Source organism: Gopherus flavomarginatus, chromosome 1 (genome assembly GCF_025201925.1).
Source record: "Gopherus flavomarginatus isolate rGopFla2 chromosome 1, rGopFla2.mat.asm, whole genome shotgun sequence".
Taxonomy (NCBI): Eukaryota; Metazoa; Chordata; order Testudines; family Testudinidae; genus Gopherus; species Gopherus flavomarginatus.
Genome location: NC_066617.1, coordinates 16,527,428 through 16,553,174, shown reverse-complemented (window position 1 = coordinate 16,553,174; position 25,747 = coordinate 16,527,428). Strand labels below are relative to the sequence as shown.

Below are 25,747 nucleotides of genomic sequence, written 5' to 3'. Positions count from 1 at the left end.
AGTTTATAATTACATTGTAATTACACTGTGGTTTTTGCTATGTAATTACAGTTAGCTTTTAAGGTTTGATCATTTCATTCATTATCCTGAGAAGAAGTGGGCAACAAATGTGTTGCTTGGGCTGCTAAGTTTCATGACAGCTCAGTCTTGTCAGGCTGTTGAGATTGCATACAAGACAGAGAATGACAACTTGGAGTAGGGTGTCATAAGGTCCTATTGCCCTGAATTGAAGATGTTTTCAGTACAAACCTTCTAAAAGATGTTAAAATATATTACTGGCACGTGAAGCCTTAAATTAGAATGTATACATGAAGACTCGACACACCACTGCTGAAAGGTTGCCAACCCCTGCTCTATTCCGACAAGTGAGGGTGATGCCCACACTGCAAACAACCCTGGAGCTTCACAGAGTGATTGGATTAACAGAGTGATTGGATTAGCAGCCGATGAGTTCTTGTACCTATAGCTGCTGCATTCCTACTGCATTACCAGCTCCAATGTCAGCAGCACTCCAACTTCAACCCACCCAAGAAGGCCAGCTGGCAGGAGTATAAAGCACCCCTCAACTCAGGGGTTCTCAAACTGGGGATTGTAACCCATTAGGGCATCATGAGGTTATTATGTGGGGGGCCACAAGCTGTCAGCCTCTATCCCCAAACCCCACTTCACCACCAGCATTTATAATTATGTTAAATATAAAAAATGTGGTTTTTAATTTATAAGGTGGGGGGGTCACTATTACAGAAGTTTGAGAACCACTGACCTAACTTAAGCTAAAGACCATACTGTGTGTAAGGGAGTTGGGTTAGGGCAAAACTCAAGTTATAGTTTGAGCTATCAGTGCAGTGACAAGGGGAAATATCTATCTCCTTGATATTATGGGATTGTTCTCTATGAGATATTTCTAGTGCTTTGCCCAGACTGCTTTTAAATAACCTGAGCTATGAGGCGTCCATTACTTCTCTGGGTCTGAGATCTCACAGTGGAGAAGTCTTTCCTGATATTCAGATTCAATTTTCCTCCTCTTAATTTCAGCCCAAACATATCTTAGCAGGTTACCAATAACAGAGAAAACAGGTGAACTTCAGTTTTACAGAAATGGTAGTGAATGTCTGAAGCCTTGAAATCACAATTCACAGAATAACAAATTTTGGATTAAATAAAAATTTGGATTCAGGGCAAGACACACATTTCAGGTAATATGCAGATTCAAATGTGTGGGGTTTGGAAAATCAGGGTTTGCCTGAAATTAAATAAGTTAAATAATAAGAATAATAATTGATATTTTACTAAAGAAGTTAAACCAAAGCCAGCATTCTTAGACAGCAAAGAATCCTGTGGCACCTTATAGACTAACAGACGTTTTGGAGCATGAGCTTTCGTGGGTGAATATGCATCTGAAGAAGTGCTTTTACAGATCCAGACTAACACGGCTACCCCTCTGATACTTGACATTCTTAGACAATTGGTCATAAAATTGATATTTTGAGAAATTCACTTGGTTTGTCGGAATTTTTAGGATTCTGATATTCCTTTGCCATTTCCCCTGCAGTACTCTGGGCAGGGACTGTCTTCTTTGTACAGAACCTAGCACAGTGAGCCCCCAATCTTTGGTTAGATTCCAAGGTGTTATTATAATAAATAATATTAAATATATCTGGCTCTGGGATGATGCAGCTGACTGAGAACTGGAACATTTATAGCATATGTAAGTAGGAGGACATTTTAATTTCAACTCAGGGTTTCTAAACCAGATTTTGAAAAGCAAAATGTTGAATCTCGGCCAACGGGAGTGTGGAGCCGGTGCTCAGGGCGGGAACAGTGTGTGGAGCCCCATGGCTCCCTGCCACGGAGCCAGACCTGCTGCTGGCCACTTCCGGGGCGCAGCGCGGTGTCAGAATAGGTAGGGACTAGCCTGCCAGAGCTGGGCAGCACCGCCAACGGGACTTTTAACGGCCCGGTCGGCAGCGCTGACCAGAGCAGCCACAACCCAGTGCCTTACATTCCATGACCCAGTACTGGGTTGCAACCCACAATTTGAAAACCACTGGACTAGATTATAATGACCTTAAAATCTATTCATTGATTCTAAACTGCACCAGTGGGCCTCCTTTTGGACAGAGGCCATTCCTCTTTTTATTTTCAATGTACTCTTTGCTAGAGCTGGTGAAATTTTTTGAATGAAACAAGTGAAGGGGAGTAATCAAGAAGTGGTGGGTTGGTTTTTTTGTTTTTTGAAAATGAAACACTTTGCAAAAAATACTGACTTTTAAATTTTTTATTTTTACATTTTATCAATTTTTTTATCCAAAACTTTATCAAAATCATCACTGAAATCTTTCGTTGACCCCAAACCCAACACTTTCCATTAATGTTTTTCTTTTTCTCTTTCGTCCATTCAGCTCTAGTTTTGCCCTCTCTGATACTTCCAGCTTGTATCAGTTCAGGTAATGAGTTTAGGCCACACCAGGATCAAGAGATAATTCTCAATGTTGCCAACACAGTTGTCTCCCCATAAGAAGTTTACATGATTATAACGGGGCATGGAGGGACAGAAATATTATTCAGAGAGCTAATTTCAAGGTGAGCCTATATTTATACATATTTCCACTGGTGGTGGTAAGTGATTTCCATCTGACTTTCTGACCATCTGGGAGAGATCAATATTTGGACAGGTGTTCAGTGTACACCCCTTATCTGCTCTACTGGTATTGTTTGAGCACTGTGGTCAGACATGGCAGACATTTCTTTTCACAGTTGGCTAATGGGTACAATCTTCTCATTTCCATTTTTAAATACACATACGTGTGCTTATCATCTTTGATTCTCTATAGCTCAGTAAAGACTACATCAGCCAGGGCTCATTCTTATGGTTGCTTTTACAATCTTTTATTACAGAAGTATGAAAAAAGGGAGAGAGAAAAACTAACCTAGACTGGTTCCCAGACAACTGAATTGTAGCAATTTTATACATATGGGGCCTGATACTGATCCCCTCGCACAAACCAGCTAGTACTTTACTCTGTGTGTAGCCCCACTGATTTGAACGAGACACTGACAGATACGGCAATTTCTTCCATAACCTTGGGAGACCTTACTAAGTTTAAATATCTTTAGGGATACGCTGTGTTAAAATGAAACGTTTATGTATTATGCCATAGGTCATATAGCCATAAGCCAGGATTGTCTGAAACCTCTTTAGGGGAAGATGTGATGTGAGGCTTGGGAGTTCAAAGGTCCATACTGAAAATGTGCCAGAGAAGAATAGACTTTGGTCACAATAAGTGTGAAGTGTATTTCCTGAGGAATACCTAGGGAAAGGTTAATGCAAATTCTCCACCTCTAGTTATGTAAAAACCCAGCCTTTTGAAGCTGCAACCTGAAGAGTGGATCACTGTCTGCTGATTGCCTGTTCATGGAGATTGGAGATCAAAGGCATGAGCTGTATAAAGTTGTGGTTTTGAAGGACTAACATCTACCAGAGCCAAAGGCTGGAGTTGGGGGTGACCTCTCATAAGCTTTTTAGCATGCATGCAGATTCTTTTATATTTTTAATGTGTTTTGTCTGTAATACTTTCACCTTAAGAATACATGTGCTTGCTTAGAAAGAGCTATGTGCTAACTTATAACTGCAAGCAATACATTGGTCATAGCCTGTAGAGGGAAAGCAAAGGGCAGACACTGGCCATTTAGGCAGTCTGGCTTGCTGGAGATGTCACAGTGTAATCAGGGAGATGTGCAGCCTTAATACCCTAGTCAGCAGGGAATGAAACAGGGGTTTCTTCTCAAGAAAGGTGACAGCTGAGGAGCTGGGAGCTTAGAGTGGGGCCCTTGGCAGACCCTGAGGAGGGGAATGCAGGTGCAGTTACCCTGAAACTGTGACAGAGACTATTACAGAATAATATTATTACACAATTTCAGCAAGAGCATCAATGTCTGGCTCATAGTGTTTTAAGCATCACTTCACCCATCTTTAGGGTCTTTCTCAGCCTGTAGCAAAATGAGTACCGGTACATACTTCTAATCTGTTCTCACCTTCTTGGTTAAAGAAACGAACAAACAAAAATGCTGACAATTTTGACAAGACGGTTAATTAATGGCAGTACTTACAGTTGCATGACCAGGTACAAGTGGTTTGGACTCTCATATATGTCTTCCAGTGCAACTATATTTTCATGTTTTATTCTGAAAAGCAATAACAACAACAATAAAAGGTAAGTGCAAGGTTAAATGGTGAACTTTAAGCAGCTGCCCAACAGAAAGCTATTTTTAGTTAGACGTTACTTGGCGCTTGCGATTTACACAGTCAGAACTGAACCCAGTTCCGTGTAAGCTGTCAGGAGTGCCCGGCAGCCCAGGATACTGTTATTGCTTAGCTAGCAGGAATGTTTCCTGATGAAATATTTAAAACATTAGACTTTTTTCTTCTCCTGTCAGATGAATAAAATGAACATCCACGGTGGTATTTGGATGTTAAGTTCTCAGGGCAGTAGCACATCAGAGTGCAGGGATTTGCAAATTGTAGATTGACTGAAGCCAGTATACAGTTAGTAGCCAAGAGTGCAGGGATATGCATATATACAGATGCTGACAGCAGTGTTGACATCTGAGGGGCCACAGTTGTACAAAATCCTCATACTCCAAGTGGCTCCATTCCAACACAACACCCCACATACAGCATCTTCTCAGCACTGCCTCACAACGTTGTCTATCATAACAATATACTTTATGCTTCAATGGGTCTTTCCAGGACTGGCGCTAGGGGTTTTAATGCCCTAGGCGCACGGCAATTTCGCTGCCCTGCGCGCTGGTCCCGCGGTTCCGGTGGAGCTGCCACAGTCGTGCCTGCGGGAGGTCCACTGGAGCCGCGCGAGCAGCCGACCGTCCGCAGCCACAACTGCAGCAGCTCCACCAGAGCCGCGGGAGCAGCCGACCGTCCGCAGCCACGACTGCGGCAGCTCCACCGGAGCCACCTGCTGCCCCCTCCGGCAAAACGCCGCCCACCAATAATCCTGGCGCCCTAGGTGACTGCCTAGGCCGCCTAAATGCAAGCGCCGGCCCTGGGTCTTTCCACCCACAGATCTCAAGCACCATAATAATTTAATTATTCAAACCATGACTCTCTAGTATTGCCATGACCCTCATACAGAAACATTCTTATAATTTAAAAATCCACCTGAGTAGTTGGTATCAGGGCACAGGTCACTGCTGCTCAGTATCACTGGGCCCCTGCTTTGTTAAAAGTGTTAACTTTTAGAGGAGAATCACCTCATCAGACAACAGTCTCATTAACTACTTGGAGCAAATCTTCTCTGGGATTATTGTTTAAGCAATTCCAAACAATTTCTAAAGCATACATTTAATTTGCATTAAACCTAAACTTAAGACCCTAAAGAGACTATCCATTTAACTGCAAGGGCTATAATATTAATTATACATAATATAGATGATTGCCTTAAGTGTGAGAGAAATCCCTCAAAAACTGTAAGCAGAATGTGCTGATTAAAGAACACACACATACAGGCAGAAAGAATAACAGAGGACACTCATCAGTGAATGCTAAACCCAGTAAACTTTTTGGGGCATAATCCACCCCAAATTTATGAGAGGTGCAATTAAGTACACAAAGCCCAATACTGAGCAGTGTTAAAGCATCTGACACTCCCAGTAAGTTGACGAAAGTGCTGAGTAGTCAGCATCCTGCAGGCTCTGACTCATCATAATGTGCACATATTGGGTTGGTCCAGCTTCCAGTGACATCACTGGAAAGACTGCCATAGACGTTAGTGAGAGAAAGAGATCAGACCTACATTCAGGAATGAAAAGCCACATTCAGATAAAAGACAGAAAGTAATGATCTGCCTTAAAACCTTCGTATTCAGGAAATTCCATATCAGTGGCATATTAACCCAAATCTAACATGCTGTAGGACCGGGGTCTGCAACCTATGGCATGCGTGCCAAAGACGGCACACATGCTGATTTTTCATGACACGCTGCTGCTTGCCGGAGTCCCTGCAGGCAGCAGCGTGCCTTTAAAAATCTTGCCCAGCCCGGCCCCCTCTTCTCCACCCTCCACTCCCTCAGCCCCCCTTCCCGCGGGGGTAGGGGCAAGGGTCAGGGGGCAGAAGCTTGGTCCTGCCGACTCCCCTGCCTCTTCCTGTAGTGTGCTGGGTTCCTGCCCCTCCTCTGCCTCTCCGTCCCGCCCTCCCTGCCGGCTGATCAGCTGATGGCCCTTGCGAGGGAGGGGGTCGGGAAGGAGCAGAGTCAGCGTGCTCACTGCTCCCGGCGGAGGCAGGGCCTTGTGGAATGGGGCATATCCCCTCCAGTCCCCTGCCCTGACCTCTCCTCACACACACCCCAGCCCTCTGCCCTGATCCCCCTCACACACACCCAGCCCTCTGCCCTGAGCCCCGCACACCCCCCAGGCCCGGGCCCTGAGCCCTGCACACCCCCCAGGCCCGGACCCTGAGCCCTGTGCCCCGCACACCCCCCAGACCTCTGCCCTGAGCCCTGTATGCCCCTCATACACACCCAACCCTCTGCTTGACTCTTTCACCTCCCCCACGACCCCAGCCGTGACTCTTCACCCCCCACATACCCAGCCCCCGCACACCCCATGCACCCCCCACATCCTGACTCTTGCACCCCCACATCCCCACCCCCACCCTGAGCACCAAACTGGAGCTCCTGCACCCCGCCCCTCACATTCCCACCTGCATCCCTCGTACCTATTTGGTCCAGGTAAGTGCCCCACACCCAAACCTCCTGCCCCAACCCTGAGCCCCCTCCCTCATTCTAGCTCCTGGCCAGACCCTTCACCCCCAGCCCTGTGCTCAGTGCACTCCCACCCTCATCTCAGTGCAGAGAGAGGAAGAGAATGGGCCAGAACCAGGGAGAAGGCAGGTACCCACTGTGTGTGGGCAGGGCCGGGACCCCAGACTGGCAGTGGGCTGAACGGGTTCGGTAGCTGGGATCCCGGCTGGCAGGAGCCGGCAGATGGAACCCCTGAGCGGCAGTGGGCTGAGCCACTCAGCCCACTGCCAGCCTGGGGTCCTGGCCGCTGGCCCCGCACAGCCCGCTGCCGGTCTGAGGTTCTGGCTGCCAGACCCTTGCCAGCCGGGGTCCCGGCCGCAGGCCCCGCTCAGCCCGCTGCCGGCCTAGATGAACAGAACCCCAGACCAGCAGCGGGCTGAGCGGGCTGGCAGCATGAGATCAACATTTTAATTTCATTTTAAATGAAGCTTCTTAAACATTTTGAAAACCTTGTTTATTTTACAATACAACACGAGTTTAGTTATATAATACATAGACTTGTACAGAGAGACCTTCTAAAAAACATTGAAATGTATTACCAGCAAGCGAAACCCTAAATTAAAATGAATAAATGAAGACTCGGCACACCACTTCCGAAAGGTTGCTGACCCGTGCTGTAGGATATCATACAGCAATATATGTGTGGCTATAGGTCTTTTGCTCTCTGGAGGTATAAAAATCCTTTGTTGCTCCAGTAAATTGTCCAGAGAAACAGCATCATAGCTCAAGCATTATAAGATTCATAAGAGAATCCTGAAGAAGTTAAGCTTTAAAATCTTAATTCTGGTGCGCAGGAATGGATGTCTAGTATCTTGGCTCTTCTATGGAAATTTTCCAAAATTATATAGAGCGGTTGCCTTAAAAAATTTCTCCAGTCACCTGTCCTATCTCATTCCAAAACTCAAAAGATAACAGGAAAGCAGGACTCCCTGGTGCCTGATTTTCATAACTGAGCAGATCAACCAGCTTTGTGTTTTTTCCCAACCCTCGCTGACTTGATGTCATTTACATTCTAAGCTGGATTTGTTTGTATTTATATAAATACACAACATCAGCCCTCAATATGGATCGAGAGTTTGTAAAATTCCATTAGGAAGAACACAGCCAGTTTTGCTGCAGTGGCTCCATCAGATCAGCAGAATCGGCAGCTGCCTGGCCAGCAGAACATGTAGGAACCATTTATCTGGTGTGGCTCTGTGATGTGACAAGCAGACTTTTTTTCAGTTTGCTTCAGGCAAACTCAAGACCACAAGGGCCTGATTTTTGGAAATACAGCGAACTCACAATGCTACTTGAAGTCAATGGCTCAACACCTCTGAAAATCAAGCCCTCAGGCTAATGCTACATTTTTGAGCTAAGGGAGTAGAAAGCATCTCCCAAACAGTCAACTTTTATTTTTTATCCTGGCGAGGTGGAGGAGGGCTGGGAGGTGGTCTACATTTTAGTTAAAAACTCTTCAAAGAAAAGAGACGTTCACAATAAAAATGCTAATAAGACCTGCTACGCTAGCAAGAGCGGCTAGAGAATACATTTGTGCTTATTATCAACTTGCTGGCTCTCTCAATGAAGGCCAAAGATGATCAAGCTCTCTATACCTTCCAGCAGAAATCACTATAATCAATCGGAACCACTTATTGTTCATCTGCAGTGACACTCAACTTGAGCAGAAATATAATTTTATAAACAACAGGAAAGAGAAATTGCTTCAAATTCTGATAAATGACTAAACTTTCATCACTGGCAGACCCACCTAATTGTGGTAATGGACATGTGTAAGCAGGGTAAGCGACAATCCTGGTCTACCAGATGTGTGTGTGTGTGTGTGTGTCTCTCAGCACAATTCCCTGGCTCAGAACATCCAGAAAATGGCTGGATACACCAAGTATGTCCTTGCATTCCATTCACTTGAATAGATGCTCTGTTAGATCAATTGCTGAGGATTGTTCAGAGGGAATTAGGGAGGTACTTTACAGTGTTGGAGCAAGAGAAAGTTTGGAATGGTTTAATTCTGCTTTTATCCTGGCCTAGTAGTGCAGCATGAATCTCAAAAGGTTCAGAGTATTCATTCTGATAAACCCCAAAATGTCTGGATGCATATCCATGTGTGATCTATCTTATCTTAGGGCTTGGCTACACTGGCACTTTACAGAGCTGCAACTTTCGCGCTCAGGGGTGTGAAAAAACACCCCCCTGAGCGCTGCAAGGTACAGCGCTGTAAAGCCTCAGTGTAATCAGTGCTGCAGCGGCTCCCAGCGCTGCAAGCTACACCCTTCCATAAACTTATCAAGATTAATCTTAAAGCCAGATATGTCTTTTGCCCCACTACTCCCCTTGGAAGGCTGTTCCAGAACTTCACTCCTCTAATGGTTAGAAACCTTCGTCTAATTTCAAGTCTAAACTTCCTAGTGTCCAGTTTATACCCATTCGTTCTTGTATCTACATTGGTACTAAGCTTAAATAATTCCTCTCCCTCCCTAATATTAATCCCTCTGATATATTTATAAAGAGCAAGCATACCCCTCCTCAGCCTTCTTTTGGCTAGACTAAACAAGCCAAGCTCTTTGAGTCTCCTTTCATATGACAGGTTTTCCATTCCTCGGATCATCCTAGTAGCCCGTCTCTGAACCTGTTCCAGTTTGAATTCATCCTTCTTAAACATGGGAGACCAGAACTGCACACAGTATTCCAGGTGGGGTCTCACCAGCGCCTTATATAACGGTACTAACACCTCCTTATCTTTGCTGGAAATACCTCGCCTGATGCATCCTAAAACTGCATTAGCTTTTTTCATGGCCATATCACATTGGCGGCTCATAGTCATCCTGTGATCTACCAATACCCCAAGGTCCTTTTCCTCCTCTGTTGCTTTCAACTGATGCATCCCCAATCTATATCTAAAGTTCTTATTATTAATCCCTAAGTGCATGACCTTGCACATTTCACTATTACTATTACTATTACTCCAGTTTACAAGGTCATCCAGATCTTCCTGTATGATATCCCGGTCCTTCTCCGTGTTAGCAATACCCCCCAGCTTTGTGTCATCTGCGAACTTTATTAGCACATTCTCACTTTTTGTGCCAAGGTCGGTAATAAAAAGGTTAAATAAGATTGGTCCCAGAACCGATCCTTGAGGAACTCCACTAGTAACCTCCTTCCAGCCTGACAGTTCACCCTTCAGTACGACCCGTTGTAGTCTCCCCTTTAACCAGTTCCTTATCCACCTTTCAATTCTCATATTGTTCCCCATCTTTTCCAATTTGACTAATAATTCCGCATGTGGAACCGTGTCAAATGCCTTACTGAAATCGAGGTAAATTAGGTCTACCGCATTTCCTTTGTCTAAATAGTCTGTCACCTTCTCAAAGAAGGAGATCAGGTTGGTTTGGCACGATCTACCTTTAGTAAAACCATGTTGTACTTTGTCCCAATTACCATTGACCTCAATGTCCTTAATTACTTTCTCCTTCAAAATTTTTTCCAAGACCTTACATACTGCAGATGTCAAACTAACAGGCCTATAGTTACTCGGATCACTCTTTCTCCCTTTCTTAAAGATAGGAACTACGTTAGCAATTCTCCAGTCGTACGGTACAACCCCTGAGTTTACCGATTCATTAAAAATTCTCGCTAACGGGCTTGCAATTTCATGCGCCAGTTCCTTTAATATTCTCGGATGAAGATTGTCTGGGCCCTCCGATTTTGTCCCATTAAGCTGTTCAAGTATGGCTTCTACCTCAGATGTGGTAATATCCACCTCCATATCCTCATTCCCGTTTGTCATCCTTCCATTACCCCTAAGCTCCCCATTAGCCTTTTTAAAGACTGAGGCAAAGTACTTATTTAGATATTGGGCCATGCCTAGGTTATCCTTAACCTCCTTTCCATCCTCAGTGTGTAGCGGTCCACTTCTTCTTTCTTTGTTTTCTTCTTATTTATATGGCTATAGAACCTTTTACTATTGATTTTAATTCTCTTTGCAAGGTGCAACTCTACTTGGCTTTTAGCCTTTCTCACTTTATCCCTAAATGTTCTGACCTCAGTAAGATAGCTTTCCTTGCTAATCCCACCCTTCTTCCGCTCCTTGTAGGCTATCTGCTTTTTCTTAATCATCTCTCTGAGATGCTTGCTCATCCAGCTTGGTCTACAACTCCTGCCTATGGTTTTTTTCCCCTTTCTTGGGATGCAGGCTTCCGATAGTTTCTGCAGCTGCGACTTAAAGTAATTCCAGGCCTCTTCCGCATTTAGATCCACAAGTTCTTCAGTCCAATCCACTTCCCTAACTAATTTCCTTAATTCTTTAAAGTTAGCCCTTTTGAAATCAAAAACCCTAGTCCCAGATCTATTTTTTTTATCCTTCCATCTAGTTTGAACTGAATTAGCTCATGATCACTCGAACCAAGGTTGTCCCCTACAACCATTTCTTCTATGAGGTCCTCACTGCTCACCAAAACCAAATCTAAAATGGCATCCCCTCTTGTCGGTTCTTCAACTACTTGGTGAAGGAATCCATCAGCTATCACATCCAGAAAAATCTGATCCCTACTCTTCTTGCTAGCACTTGTCCTCCAGTCTATATCTGGGAAGTTAAAGTCTCCCATGATCACACATTTCCCATTAGTGTTTACTTCCTTAAAAACATTAAAGAGGTCTCTATCCATATCCAAATCATATCCTGGCGGTCTGTAGCACACCCCAAGCACTATCTCAGGGGAGGCTCTAGTAGCTTTCTTTCCCAGTGTGATTTTTGCTCAGACAGACTCTGTCTTGTCCATTCCATCACTTCTTATTTCTTTACAGTTAACCTCCTCATTGATGTACAATGCTACTCCACCACCTTTGCCTTTATTTCTATCTTTCCTAAACAGCACATAGCCTTCAATACCTGTACTCCAGTCATGACTACTATTCCACCACGTTTCTGTTATCCCTATAATATCCGGTTTCACTTCCTGCACCAGTAGCTCTAGTTCCTCCATTTTGTTCCCTAGGCTCCTCGCATTAGTGTACAGACATCTTAATTTTTGCCGTTTGGCTTCACTCACATTCTGTACCCTGTTAGGCACAGACATTCTACCACCGACATCACCTGTTAGTCTGTTATCTACACTACCCTTCCTCCTTATGTCAATTCTTCTGTCCATGGCTGTATCCCCTCTTACTTTGTTTACTTCCCTCTCAAGGTTAAATTTCAGCGTGGAGATCTCCCGAACATCTCCCAACCATCTCCCCCAAATTTCTAGTTTAAAGCTCTCTTAATCAGGTTGGCGAGCCTCCATCCTAGAAGTCTATTTCCATCCTTGCTCAGGTGAAGTCCATCCCGAGAGAACAGTCTTCTGTCTGTAAATGCTTCCCAATGGCCGTACATCCCAAAGCTCTCCTTATAGCACCACTGCCTGAGCCATCTGTTGATCGCCATAATCTTGTCACACCTTTGTCACCCTTCTCTAGGAACCGGCAGAATCCCACTGAAGATCACCTGAGCCTCGATTTCCTTAAGCGTCTTCCCCAGTCTGGTATAGTCTCCCTTGATACATTCCAGAGATACATTTGACAGATGAGGAACTGTGGCACAAAACGACTGACTTGTCCCAAATCACACAGGAAGTTTATGGCAGAGCAGGGACTTAAACCCATGTTAACCACTGGCCATCCTTCCGCTCTTGAACTTTCCTGTTCTCTCTCCTCTCTTGCAGAGTCATCTCCTTCCCTCCTTCTAACCCAACCAAATCCATCTTTTTCTCCTCGAGTCTGCCACCCCACCCTGGACTTCATGGGAGAGTCCTGATTGCCACACATCCATTCCACTTACTGCTAACTGGAAGAGATAAAAAATGGACCTTGTTTTTATTCTGAGCTAGACAACATATTGATGTTCCAGCACTACTTGATGACACAACATTATGACAGGACCATGGCAGTGACAGCACAGTGTGTAGATACCATAGTGCTGACAGTTTAGATTAGAAAGATAATGTCCACAAAGAAAAATACCTTGGTTAAAAAACAGTTATGGCTGCTTTAAAAAAACCTCAGCCTACACAAATCATTACAAAATGTGTCCCGTTAAGGCATTCTCCGGTAACAGACCTCAGCCCTCCCACACATCACATTCACCATTTTCACAGACAGGTTCTGTCCCTCTATAGATAAATCCTGTGCACCTCCATCATGCAGGCAAAACACACAGCACATTGTCCTCCATGATTAGTGCAGCTGTCTGTGAAATGGAGATAATACTGCCTACTTCACAAGGTTCATGAAAACGGCTCACACAACATTTGTAAGGTGCTGAAATAGAATGAGGATGTCAATAAATAAAGAAAAGGAAAAGGCCTCTAGTCTCACTCCATCATTCTGCATCTCAAATACTAGGCACTAAAGGGCTTTTCCAGCTAGTAGAGAAAGGTATAACAAGAACCAATGGCTGGAACCTAGAGAGAGACTAATTCACATTTTTACAGTGAGAGTGATTAATCACTGGAACAAACTACCAAGGGAAGTGGTGGATTCTCCAGCTCTTGATGACTTCCAGTCAAGACTGGATGCCTTTTCAGGAAGATATGGTTCAGTCAAACAGAAGTTACTGGGCTCAATGCAGGGGTAACGGGTGAAATTCTGTATAGTCTGTGATATGCAGGAGGTCAGACTAGACAATCTAATGGTCCATTCTAGCCTTTAAAAAAAAATCTATGACTCTACTTACATCCCTTTTCCAAACACAAAGGCTAGCAAAATAAAAGAAGGCAGTTACTGTGTCTGCATCAGCACTGAGTGCACTTGAGCAGCATCTAACACTTCAGATGATGCATCAAATAACCAACCTGAGTTTATACCAGCAAATTGACATGAGCAACCAAAATGCGACCGATTACTATTCTAAAAGTAGCAGTGTACAGACAAGAGCTCCCGGGAGCTGCTTTGATTTGTTTTAAAACTTACCTATTACAATGCACTAGGTACAGGCTGGGTTTCCTTTGCTCAGCATTCATTCGTTTGGCCTAACCTTTTGTAAAACAACTAAGAGCAGCTTTGATAAGTGGATCGATAACAGGTTGTCTTATTTCACAGATGTTCACTAAGAACTACTGCATCCACTACTAGGGAAAGTCTATGTCACAGCTTCCTAAAGAAAAACTGAAATTTCTGAAAGGCCAGATTCTGCTCCCAAGATGAGACCTATCCCACTAACTTCGATGGGAGCAGGATCTGTCTGTGAATGATAACTGATATTTCTCTGCTTCATGCAGCAGCAGATAGTGGTGACTAGCACAAGCTGCTGAGTGTCCAAAGACTCAAATTTATCCATAGTACATTGGGCACACACAAGACAACTTGCATTACATAACACCACCTTAAATGCTTAAGCGGTGACTCGGGGGGTGCACAGGAATCTGAGCTGGGCCTTTGCACTAAGGGGTGAAATTCACTCCCATATTTATAAAACTGCAAGGTCTTTGGATGGATATTGCTGTAGAAGTGCAAAGGATTACAATGTGGAAGTGGAGATATAATGAGAGAAAATATATCCCTGAATAACTACGCGGTTTCTACATCTCCGCCAGCTCCTGCTTGTCCCAGACCATCGCTTGTATATTACTAGAGATCACTAATTATGGAGGCAGCATTCTCTGTTGATTAGAGCAGGGGACCCAGGTTCTATTGTTGCTGTGGCTGCTGACATGCTGTGTGATCACAGTAAGGTCACAACTGCTAGTCTAGTGTGTAACTGATGATAATTAGCCATCTGATAAAGCACCTTAAGAACCTGGATGAAAGCCGTATGGCAAGTGTAAACTATTAGGATTTCATTAATAATTATATTTATCACATTTGGCATATTTCTACATGGGGGAGTAGGATCACTGGTGGCTGTTGAGAAGGACATTGAATAAAATACATGGGTAAACAAGAAAGGTGTTTATGAAACACAGGTTTCCAAAACAACAACTTGTTGCTGATCAGACTCTGTCAAATATGTGGGGCATGAAATTAAATGATGCAAACATGTAACCAGGATGCAGGGTAAATACTTTGCTGAAGAGAAGAAAAACCTCCTGTCTCACTCATCCTGACATTCCCCATCCTCCTCCCCACTCAGTCCCCTGAAGCTTGAAGGCCCAACTAGACCACCCTCTGGGATTGTATACTCCAGTCAGGATCTTATTCTCTTCTTGCTGAATTTTAGTCATCATCCGAACAGGGATGCATCTTATATCCTCATGGTTGGGTCTAAAATATTCTATTGATTGACAGAACAATCCATAGCAAGTTAAAGCAGTCAGGAAAGATCGCTCAGAGCACTAAGTACTAAGACAACAGCAATTGCACACAAAGGAACTGCTTGAAACCATGTTTACAGAGAACAGTGTGTGTTTTTTCTAACCTGATCTACAAAAGGCCACAAGTGGAAAGTTTGGAAGCCTAGGCTTTTAAAAATCACCATGCAAGCCTGGGTTAGTAACCAAAGCTTGTCATCCTCGGAGGCACCACTGCTCCCAATGGGCAACCTTGCAGGCAATCTCAGGACTTGTCTACACTGGAAGTGCGCAGCAAAATAGAGTGTGAATTTTTAGCACACTGGCTATTCTGTACTAACTCCCCCCCTGTGGACACTCTTACTAAAAGTGCCTTTGTGTACTTTAGCGTAATACACCTTAAACTGTACTAAGCTAAATTGCCTAAGGGCATTGTTTGTGCACAGACTATCCACCCAGGGAGTTAGGCTCAGTCTATGCTACACAGTTAGGTTGACATAAGCTGCCATGCATCGACCTACCTGTGGAAGTGTCTTCACTTAAATTCGGCTCCTGTAAGTGCCTCTCTACACCGATTTATTAACACCACCTGCCCGAGCAGCATAGTGTCATGGTCAATATAATTAGGTAGACATAGTGACAATGTAGACACTGCATTGCTTACACTGACTGTTACCGGCTTTCAGGAGCCACCCACAATGCCCCACACTGGTGAGGACGCACACTACCGACACAAGGAGCCCAGTGTGCACACACTATGGAGGCTGTATGCCAACATAAATTAAGTCAACATCATTTTGTAGTATAGACATGGCCTTCATGTGAAGGGGCTAATGGGTTGTAAATTCACACCCTTGCTTGCTGCACATTAACTTTCCGTCTGAATGACCCCTCAAAAGAGGCTGAGGACTGAATGGGCTACTGAATCTGGACTGCTATCTTGCCTCTAAAGTGCTGTTCCTCCAGGGAAGAGCGGAAGCGCATGGGGTGAAACAGTGTGTGGCAGGTTGTGTCGATAGTGGACTTTGGTATCTAGTGTTTTCCGTCCAGCACCTTTCATCAGCAGTAAATCAGATGCATGTATGTGCACGTACACAAAATAGAGATAAAGCAAGGAAATAAACTTAAAGAAGCAAATTGGAGAGGGTCCAGAGAAGAGCAACAAGAATGATTAAAGGTCTTGAGAACATGACCTATGAAGGAAGGCTGAAGGAATTGGGTTTGTTTAGTTTGGAAAAGAGAAGACTGAGAGAGGACAAGATAGCAGTTTTCAGGTATCTAAAAGGGTGTCATCAGGAGGAGGGAGAAAACTTGTTCACCTTAGCCTCCAATGATAGAACAAGAACCAATGGGCTTAAACTGCAGCAAGGGAGATTTAGGTTGGACATTAGGAAAAAGTTCCTAACTGTCAGGGTAGTTAAACACTGGAATAGATTGCCTAGGGAAGTTGTGGAATCTCCATCTCTGGAGATATTTAAGAGTAGGTTAGATAAATGTCTATTAGGGATGGTCTAGACAGTATTTGGTCCTGCCATGACAGCAGGGGACTGGACTCGATGACCTCTCGAGGTCCCTTCCAGTCCTAGAGTTTATGAGTCTATGAGTCTATAAGCCCCTGCAGTAAATTGGCCTCAGCTATATATGGTAGAGAGATGTGGACAAAAGCAGGCAGATGCTGAGTGTTCCTATGACACAGATGACTCTGCATAATGGTAGTTCACAAAGCTAAAACATCTGCTTTTTTGTTGCTGTCATTGTAAGATCACTGGTTTTAAGACAGTCGTGTTCCTACGTTTCTTATTATTGAGCCATACAAACCTGAAAGAGGTTTTCCAGACTTAATAAATATTCCCTTGAGTCAAATAGGAAACGACAGAAAGGAAACGTATTGTGTGCTTGAAGGGGGGAGGAGAAGAAAGGTATCCTGCAATGAGTGCTACAACTTATCTACTGTGCCCTTCCTCGGAGGTCACTGCAGAGAAGAGTGTTGTGAACCATCCCACTGCAGTACCGCATGCTGCAAGGGACTCCCAGCAGGCATCCAAAGGTAGCTGGGACAGCCAACTCTCAGGATGAAACCATACAGCACCTACAGCTCTGTTCCTATTAACCCTGGAGGAAGATGATTTTAACATAGATATTCTAGTCAATTTAGTTACCTCAGGGTTGGAATTACTTTAACATTGGATGTAACATTTTGTATGCAAAGAAATGCACCAACATACATGTTCACAAATTTCTAATTTGTTCTGAAATGGTTTCCCTGCCTTGCTCTAGAGCTATGAATGGTCCCTTAGAATCTGTGCTATTTATGCTAAACTATCTGTTCAATCTTGTATTTAGCTGTGACACTCTTAGTACCTTTCCCACACCTGGAGAAGAGCTCTGTGTAGCTCGAAAGCTTTTCTATCTCACCAACAGAAGTTGGTCCAATAAAAGATATTACCTCACCCACCTTGTGGCTTTCAGTTATTTCTGTATCCGCCTATGGTAATGTTTCAGAATAGCAGCTGTGTTAGTCTGTATTCGCAAAAAGAACAGAAGTACTTGTGGCACCTTAGAGACTAACACATTTATTTCAGCATGAGCTTTGGCATGAGCTTTCGTGAGCAAGCTCACGAAAGCTCATGCTGAAATAAATGTGTTAGTCTCTAAGGTGCCACAAGTATCCTATTCTTTCTATGGCAATGTGTATTCTGTATTTAACACACCTTTGATTCAAATAATTTCCCAGGAATTGCTCTTGCTATAGAGTAATTCCCTACTTAAGCACAAACCATGACCTGTTTTGGGCGGCTACCTCATTTGTCACACAGCTTGTTACTGGCATCAATCCATTTCCTTGTCTTTAAAATCTTATTCATCCTCTCTAAGATCTCCCCTTAGTCTCCCTTATTCTAAGCTCCACAGGGTAAATCCAGGAAGACTTTCCGGCCCTTAAAGTCTTGAATTATTTTAATTGCCTTCCTCTGCATACAATCTTTTTCCTCTCAAATGCTGGCCTTAAACCCTGGTAACTGGTGAGGCATAAAATATTCAAATGAGATTTCACTAGTGGAGTACACTACACACAACTTCCACTTATTTAGAATTCCATGGCTGGAAAACTTAAGCTTGCTTACGTGACCACTGCCAAACCCATAGTTCCTGAACTGTGTCCTCTCATATATTATATTCACTGTGACTATAATCCATGTGTTTATTTTTCAGTTTCCAGCCTTGTTACACTGCATTTAGCAACGCTGAATTCTGTAAGCCTCCTATGCATGCAAAGGCCAACTCTTCCAAGTCACTCTGAATTCAGTAGCATGTTTACTCTGTTGACTGGTCCAGCCACTATTTCAGATGTATTATATGTTAAAGAAGGGCTTGAACTATACCCCTGCATCCAAACATACCCTCAACTTTTGTGTAGGTCACATCTGGCTGTGAACTCTGTGGCTGTCCCAACTCTCACTAATGGGACAAATCAAATCCCTGGACATAAACACCTATGAATTTTGGGTTATCCAGTTCTAGATATGAAGTGTGTGATACAAGCCTGTCACTAATATATATACACCCCGGGCAAGTTTAACGCATAGGCAAACTACACAGGTGCCTCAGGCCCAAATGCATGGGGGGGCCCCCAAATCATTCTCCTTCTCCACCTCCCCTACCTCCTCCTCCTTTCCACACCAAGAGGGCACCAACCACCCACAGCACCACCCTCTGTCCCAGCACAGCAACCCTAATCAATGGAGGTGCCAGGGTGCCACACCTGAGTGGCGCTGTGAGGTTACAACACCTGGAGGAGAGAGCAAGGCCCAGCCCCACAGGATAAGAACGCTGCTGCTGGACAGTGAGTGTAGGGTGGGTTCACTCTCCAGCTCTCGTCCCCACCCCCACTGCCCCTCCACACCATGGATTAATCTAGCCCTCTATATACCCTTTCCAACAGCATCGCTTTCCAAATCAAATAGACATAATGACCTACCATAAAAGAAAGTATACTCCGGTATGACTGAGCTGTTTCTATACCTCTGCCAGCTCTTGCTGTCACAGAGACCAAGACCCTGAATGAGAATCACTTGTATATTACTTCAGATCATTAATGACGAGGGCAGGACCCTCTGTTGGTTACAGCAGGGGACCTGGGTTCTATTGCTGGTTTGGCCACTGACCTGATGTGTGACATAATTACAGGAAAGCCATGTAACTGGGGCTAATACTAAGCCACCTAGTGAAGCATTTAGAGAACCCTGGATGAAGGGCAGATACAAGTGTAAGTCTTAAAAGGGGTTCTGAGGGCTAACTTCGGGGCTTCAGGCTGACTGGGTGTCTAAGGTGAGTGGTTGTGATACAGAGCTGGTCACTAGATTAAATCCAGCTCAAGCCAATAGTAACCAAAAGCTAACATTATGTGAAGGCTGATCAGTGGTTGTTGAGAAATAAGTCAGAGGTTGTCTGTCCCTTTCCAAGTGTCAGTGTTCCAAAAATCACTGTCACTCCTATAATAAATAATAATAATTGGAGATATACCTATCTCCTAGAACTGGAAGGGACCTTGAAAGGTCATTGAGTCTAGCCTCCTGCCTTCACTAGCAGGACCAAGACTGAACTAACTGGCAGCCTCAACAAGCAGGACTTTGGATTGAACAGGCATCAAGATGGTACTTTTCTTCTATGCCCAGAGCATGATTCAAAGCCTATTTAAATCAATAGAAATATTCGCTTTGTCATCAGTGAGATCTGGATCGAGCCCCTAGAAAATAGGGCTGAGGTTCATTGCAAGAGGAATGTCTGACCATAGACAGAACAGCTATCCTGGTATGCCATACCACAAGAAGAGAAAGCATTCCTGGTTTACACTGAATGAAGATTTCACTGATAACTGGTACAGCATTCTTTTCCTAACCTCAGTGGATCTGACATGACTGTGGTGTGCAGGGATATCCTGTTACATCTAAAACCATTTTGCAGGCAGTAAACTTACATAAAGGGATATTAGTCATCCCTGAAATATTCACTTCACACAGACACAGGGATTTTTCTAGTTGTCTCCTTGTATCTCTGGCATTTGTTTGAATATACACAAATGCAGAGTGAGTGCCACACACCATGATCAGAGGAGTTACACAAAAATGTCGAAAGCTGCTAGTCTAAACTGTACTAGGACTCAAGAGTTTTTAAAACTATTGATCGCTCTATAGAGAAGATAAATAACCCTTAGCTCTTTTATGTAGCCCATTTCACAAATAGCCCTCTAAGCAAGTGCAGAAGTCCCAGGAGCTTCCTTCTACAGGTGGGGAAACTGAGGCACAGCCAGGAGAAATGACTGTGCCAAAGTTCACACAGCAGAACAGTAGCAGAGAGCTGGGAACATAACCCAGATTTCCTGACTCCCATGCTGTAGTCTTATTAACTGGACCTCCCTGCAAATTCTCTACATAGTTTAGGTAAGGTACCTATCAGTTTGGTATTTATGCATTCTTGTCTTCACCTTCATGGCTCTTCACAATTCTGACCTTGCCTACTTCCCTCACAATCCTTCTACTAATGATGCCAGACCCAACTGCCTGCTTCTCCAGGTCCCACAAGCTCCTTCAAGCTTCCTTTCATGAATCGCCCATGAAAAGCCCATGGTCTTCAAATCAGGACCACAGTGACAGACGTGCAAACCCTCTGAAGGAAATAAGGCTTGCATAGGTGTCACTGACTGGGGTATAGCGGATAATTCTGCTATGGGTTGAGTTAAACCTGGTTATTGTAGTTAGAGCCTTACAAAAAGAAGCCATTGTAATCACGTGGTTGAAACAATAGCAGTGCCACTTAAAAAACATGGAAAAGCTGAGTAGAAGCTAAACTCTGTAGCTCAAGGAGTTTCAAACGTAGGGGCTGGGGCTTTGATTGATGGAACTGTGGGGGGTTTGGGTGAGAAGGAGGTGAGAGAGAGACAGGTATGTTCTGATGAGTTACAAAGTGTCAGTTTTTTCCTGAACCCCTCAGAGTAGGACCATGCGTTAAAATGGGACCATCTGCTGTGTGTCATGTAGGGTACCTGTTAGCCAAGGATCTGCTTTGCCCATGTTAAGGGAAACAGGAGAGGATTAGGGCAAGATCTTGGCATTCAGACCCCACAGCCAAAGGAGGCCTGGATGCAGCAGTGAGTCAGAGGAAGAGCATCAGGCAACAACACAGTACTCAGCCAAAGTGGTGCCAGCCAGCTGCCTGTTGGGCTGGGATGCCTCCGCTGGCAGGAAGATCAAGGACTTAGGAGTGGGAGGAAAATAAGAGTCCACCCTAGGGGCTGGGAAGGAGAATCTGTCTGGGGAAGGAAGGAACAGCCTGAGAGTCTGTGAGTGAGAAAGGTTGGGCTGGGATGAAGAGAATGCCAGGGAGAGAGGGATTGAAGGAAAAGCTGATCTGACAATGTCCTGAAATTCTGATGGATCTGGGGCTTCAGTCCTAGGCTGTGCCTGAAGGGAAGAGGGAGATCAGTTTCTCTGCCAATGCAAACGGCGCTAAGATACTATAGTTATGGTAGCCATATAAGCACCTAGAGGGCACTGATGTAATCAAGAGGAGAATCTGGCCCATCGTATGCCAAAGAGGAATATGCCTGGAAATGGTATTTTCCCCATACACAGTCAAACAGCAAACACTGAGCCCGATTCATATGAGGAACCAGTTCAAATTGAATATAAAACACTCCCTTCTGCCCCACTGATGAAAGCAGCAAGTTCCAAAGCAGGCTCAGTTTGCAGACAAAGTTTTCATTCAACACAAAATGTGTGGGACAGCCTCAATTATCACAGGTCTGTCCCATCAGCCCCCAACCTGCAGAGCAACTAAATCCTGTTTTGTTTACCTGAGACCTTGGCACATTGGTTGCTGGATTTCCCCATTGGGCTGGTTCCTGCAAGAGGAGCTGCAAATGTTCACAGGAGGCAGTAGGATTGTGCAGGGTGAGCTAGTAATTGCACTGGGTTTTGATTTCATATATGAATGCCAACAAAACCAGTGCCTCTGAGCCTCATTTAAACCCTCCCCCAGTTTAGGACTAGCCAACTATAGGCTTACAGGGGGGTTTAAGCCTCAAAGCCTTAGGCCTGAAAATAAGAATTTCACTGGGTCCTCAGATATCCTAAAAGTGGCATCTCAGCCCTCCTGCGTCCTGGGGCTGACCTCGGCCTACCATGCTGTGCAACAGAGACTCCCTTGATATTTTGCAGTCTACCTCAAACACCTCCACGCACAACAACCCTCTGCATGACAGACCAGAGGGGACAGCCATATGCCACAAACTCTGTCTCGCAAAGAGCTTGAGGAGCCATATTTTCTGAGGAAGGCAGAGTATGAAATTAAAAGGCAATGTAGCTACCCATATTTCATAATCACTATCGTCAGGGCCTTTCCTCGGTCACCTATGTGAAGCACTTTTGCCATGAGTCATGTATATAGTGTACTGTAGCAGGGTACGTAGGAATACTTTCCAATAGGGAAATAATGGGAGGTGGCTCTCAGGCAAATGCCTATTCTGATATTGTGCCAATTTTAAAACTAGTTATTTATTATGCATGACTGTACTCACCCCCATGGTTCCTCTAAACTCGGTGCAGATAGCACCACTATCCAGACCTATGGGCTGATCTATGAAGCCAGCATAACTCTATCAGTTTCAGCTAAATTACTGACTTACACCAGGGATTGTGAGAAGAGACTCAGAACCTGGGTCTTATGCTGCTGAACATCAAGTGTAAAGGCTAGAGATGGGCAGATTTGTTTTGCTTAACTTAGAACTCGCACTAACATTGTGGGTTCAGACACGCTCTCTAACCCATTTGTTACTGGATTCGCTATATTCTTAGGAGACATTGTGGTGGGCGTGGGAGACAGAGCAGAGAGTGGAAAAGAAGAAACACTCAATGAAAAAAATTAAACACACTGAGCAGCATCAATTCATGTAGTAATTCAATGGGGCCAAATCCGGTAGCCTTACTCAGGCAAAACTCCCAGGAGTCTTACCTGGCCAGATTCCAGTTTCCGTTACACTGCCATAGAGACTGGAATAACTCCATCAAGTGAAAGCAAAGCTTGACACAGTGAATGGTAATGACTGCTGCTTAACCGGGATAATATTATTAGCATAAATTCTCCTTAATAACAGTGTATTTGGCTGGTGCTGAGGAGTTAAGTGGTATTTAACCAGGTGATGAATAGGTCTAAAATGTTATGCTCTAGAGCAGGGGTTCTCAAGCTGGGGGTCATGACCCTTCAGGGGGTCGCAAGGTTATTACATGAGGGTCGTGAACTGTCAGCCTCCACCCCAAACCCCACTTTACCTCCAACATTTATAATAGTGTTAAATAAAATGTGTTTCTAATTTATAAGGGGGAGGGTCGCATTCATAGGTTTGCTGTGTGAAAGGGGTCACCAATACAAAAGTTTGAGAACCACTGCTCTAGAGGTTTAACACAGAAGTTGACAAATAAAGATTTTTTTAAAAGAAAAATTTGAAGTGTGGTAGGTATCATTTATATGTTTGTACTTTTAGTAGAAAAAAATCTGGTATCACAAACCCTCAAAATTTGGAGCGGCAGGGGAAGAGCAGGTGGCTGTGCTATATATATTGGTCCAAAGCGAGAGCGAAATATCCCTAAAATGGTGGGAATTTGAAATCCAGATATGCATTTATCAGAATCTTTAATCAGTCTTTTAAGACTTTTTTTTTTAAATAGCTTCTTCTTTACCCTTACCATGTCGGGAAACTGGGAGTAAAGTTTTCAAAAGCATCTAGTGAAAACAGGACTTTGGCTCTGAAGTTCCATTGACTTTCAATGAGATTTAGGCTTACAGGGCTAGATCCACAAAGGGATTTAGGCACCTAATTGCCACTTCAGGAGCTCAAGTCCAAATATTTAGATCCCTGAATCCACATCACCCATCTCCACTGTTGAAACTGTTCCACTTTACATAAATAATTAAATAGACAGTAGAGCAGGGACTCAAATTTGGCTCACCTACAAGCCAATTGAGTGTCCTAACCACCACACTATACAGCCATTCTCACACTTTCTCACTCAGTGAATATTTAATTATTGACAGATAGTGGCATGGCTTCAACAGAAGAGAAAGGCCACTCCAGCATGTCTCAGAACCCACTGGTCATCTGAAAGATGGGAGATTTGAGTTCAATTCCCTGTTTCCAAATCCGGCAGTATTGGGGACCTGAACTTAGGTCTCCTATATCCTGGTTGAATGTGCTAACCACTGAGCTAAAGGTTATAAAGGAGTACAACTACCATCACTTCTGTTTTTTGGGAGAAAGAGCACAGGTGTCTAACTCTACGGTTCATGGCTGTGGATCCTAAGTGGTGATAAGGACCTCCTTCTGACTAGTGTGACCATATTTCCCAAAGTAAAAATGGGACACTGCACGGGACTGGCCTGAGCCACCTGGCATCGCCGCTTGCCTGATCCCCCCATGCAGAGCTGGCCCGAGCCACCTGGCGTCCCCACTCACCTGAGCCCCATGCTGCTCCAGGTTGGAGCTGACCGTCCGAGCCTCAACACCCAGCACCTCCTGGCACCACTTGCCCACCTGAATGTTTTTCTGTATCCCCTCAGAAGAGCACACCCCACTTTTTTGGCAAAACTGGGCATTTGTTCCACTTGCTAAGAGCATATCCTGGCCAAAATGGGACATATTGTCACCCTACCTCTGACCTGGATTTAGACCCCTAAATCCCTTGGGGTGAGGTTTAAGGCACACCCCTCTCTTTGGCCTCTTCTACTGCCTAGCTTAGCTCAACGTGCTGGTTTTTGTGGTCCCCATTCTTGGGTGCCTAACTCTCCCCATGCATTACATAGGGAGCCTGGGTGACTAAGTATGGATTCCACTGGATGGCAGGGTGCCGAATATTTTTCATTGTAATGCTGAGTTTTTGTGGATCTAGCTCCTAAATGCCTCAGTCACTTTTGAAAGTGTTACTTCTCCTTAGCATGGAAGGTTAACAACTGTAAGAATTCCTCTAACAACGAATGCTAACAAATCAGACAGCATTATCCACAGTAATAACTGGTTGCAAGCAGATTATTGATGTTATAAACAGTAATTAATGGCATGGGACAAATACATGTAAGTTCTTACTGTAGGTGCAGCAGGATAGAAAACAGTATTGAAATGACACACAGATTCTTTTTTCATCATTCTAAATTATGGGACTGCCCATTCATTAGCTGTTTTTATGGCTTCATGAATCATAGGCAGGAGCAGGAATTCTATGAAAAATAATGGCCACATGTATTTCAGAGACTACAGGGGAGAATGATGGGATGTTTGCCATTTTGAGTCCTGAGGTTTCGTTCACCAGAATCAGAAAAATAGCAAAGATGGAAAATTAGTTGTTTCCTGGCAGTTAACAGTCTGATTTCCAACCAGTCAGAGATATACACTGCAGTGCTACAGTTTCTAATACTTTATGCAGCCAAGTCACACATTCAAGTCACACACGGTGACTCATTTTTTCCAAAATGTTGTATCTAATTAATTCAAGGTGTTTAGAATGAAAGGTAGCTATTAAGTGGTGTCTGTAATAAAGGGCATTAATGCTGCATAAGGGCTGATAGGCATAGGGTATTTTGATAACATAACTCTTGCCTTTGATGCGCCAAAAGCTTGGTGGTATATCA

At 44.1% G+C, this 25,747-nt stretch overlaps 1 protein-coding gene across 3 annotated transcripts in view; it reads right to left on the bottom strand.

The window, feature by feature from the left end:
- CAMK1D (calcium/calmodulin dependent protein kinase ID) overlaps positions 1 to 25,747 on the bottom strand; it is a 389,122-nt gene that overhangs the window by 157,348 nt on the left and 206,027 nt on the right. For all 3 annotated transcript variants that reach the window (XM_050936946.1, XM_050936947.1, XM_050936948.1), the window contains one exon: positions 4,111 to 4,185. In XM_050936946.1, coding sequence (XP_050792903.1) covers positions 4,111 to 4,185 — 75 coding nt within the window. The remainder of the gene's footprint in view (positions 1 to 4,110; positions 4,186 to 25,747) is intronic.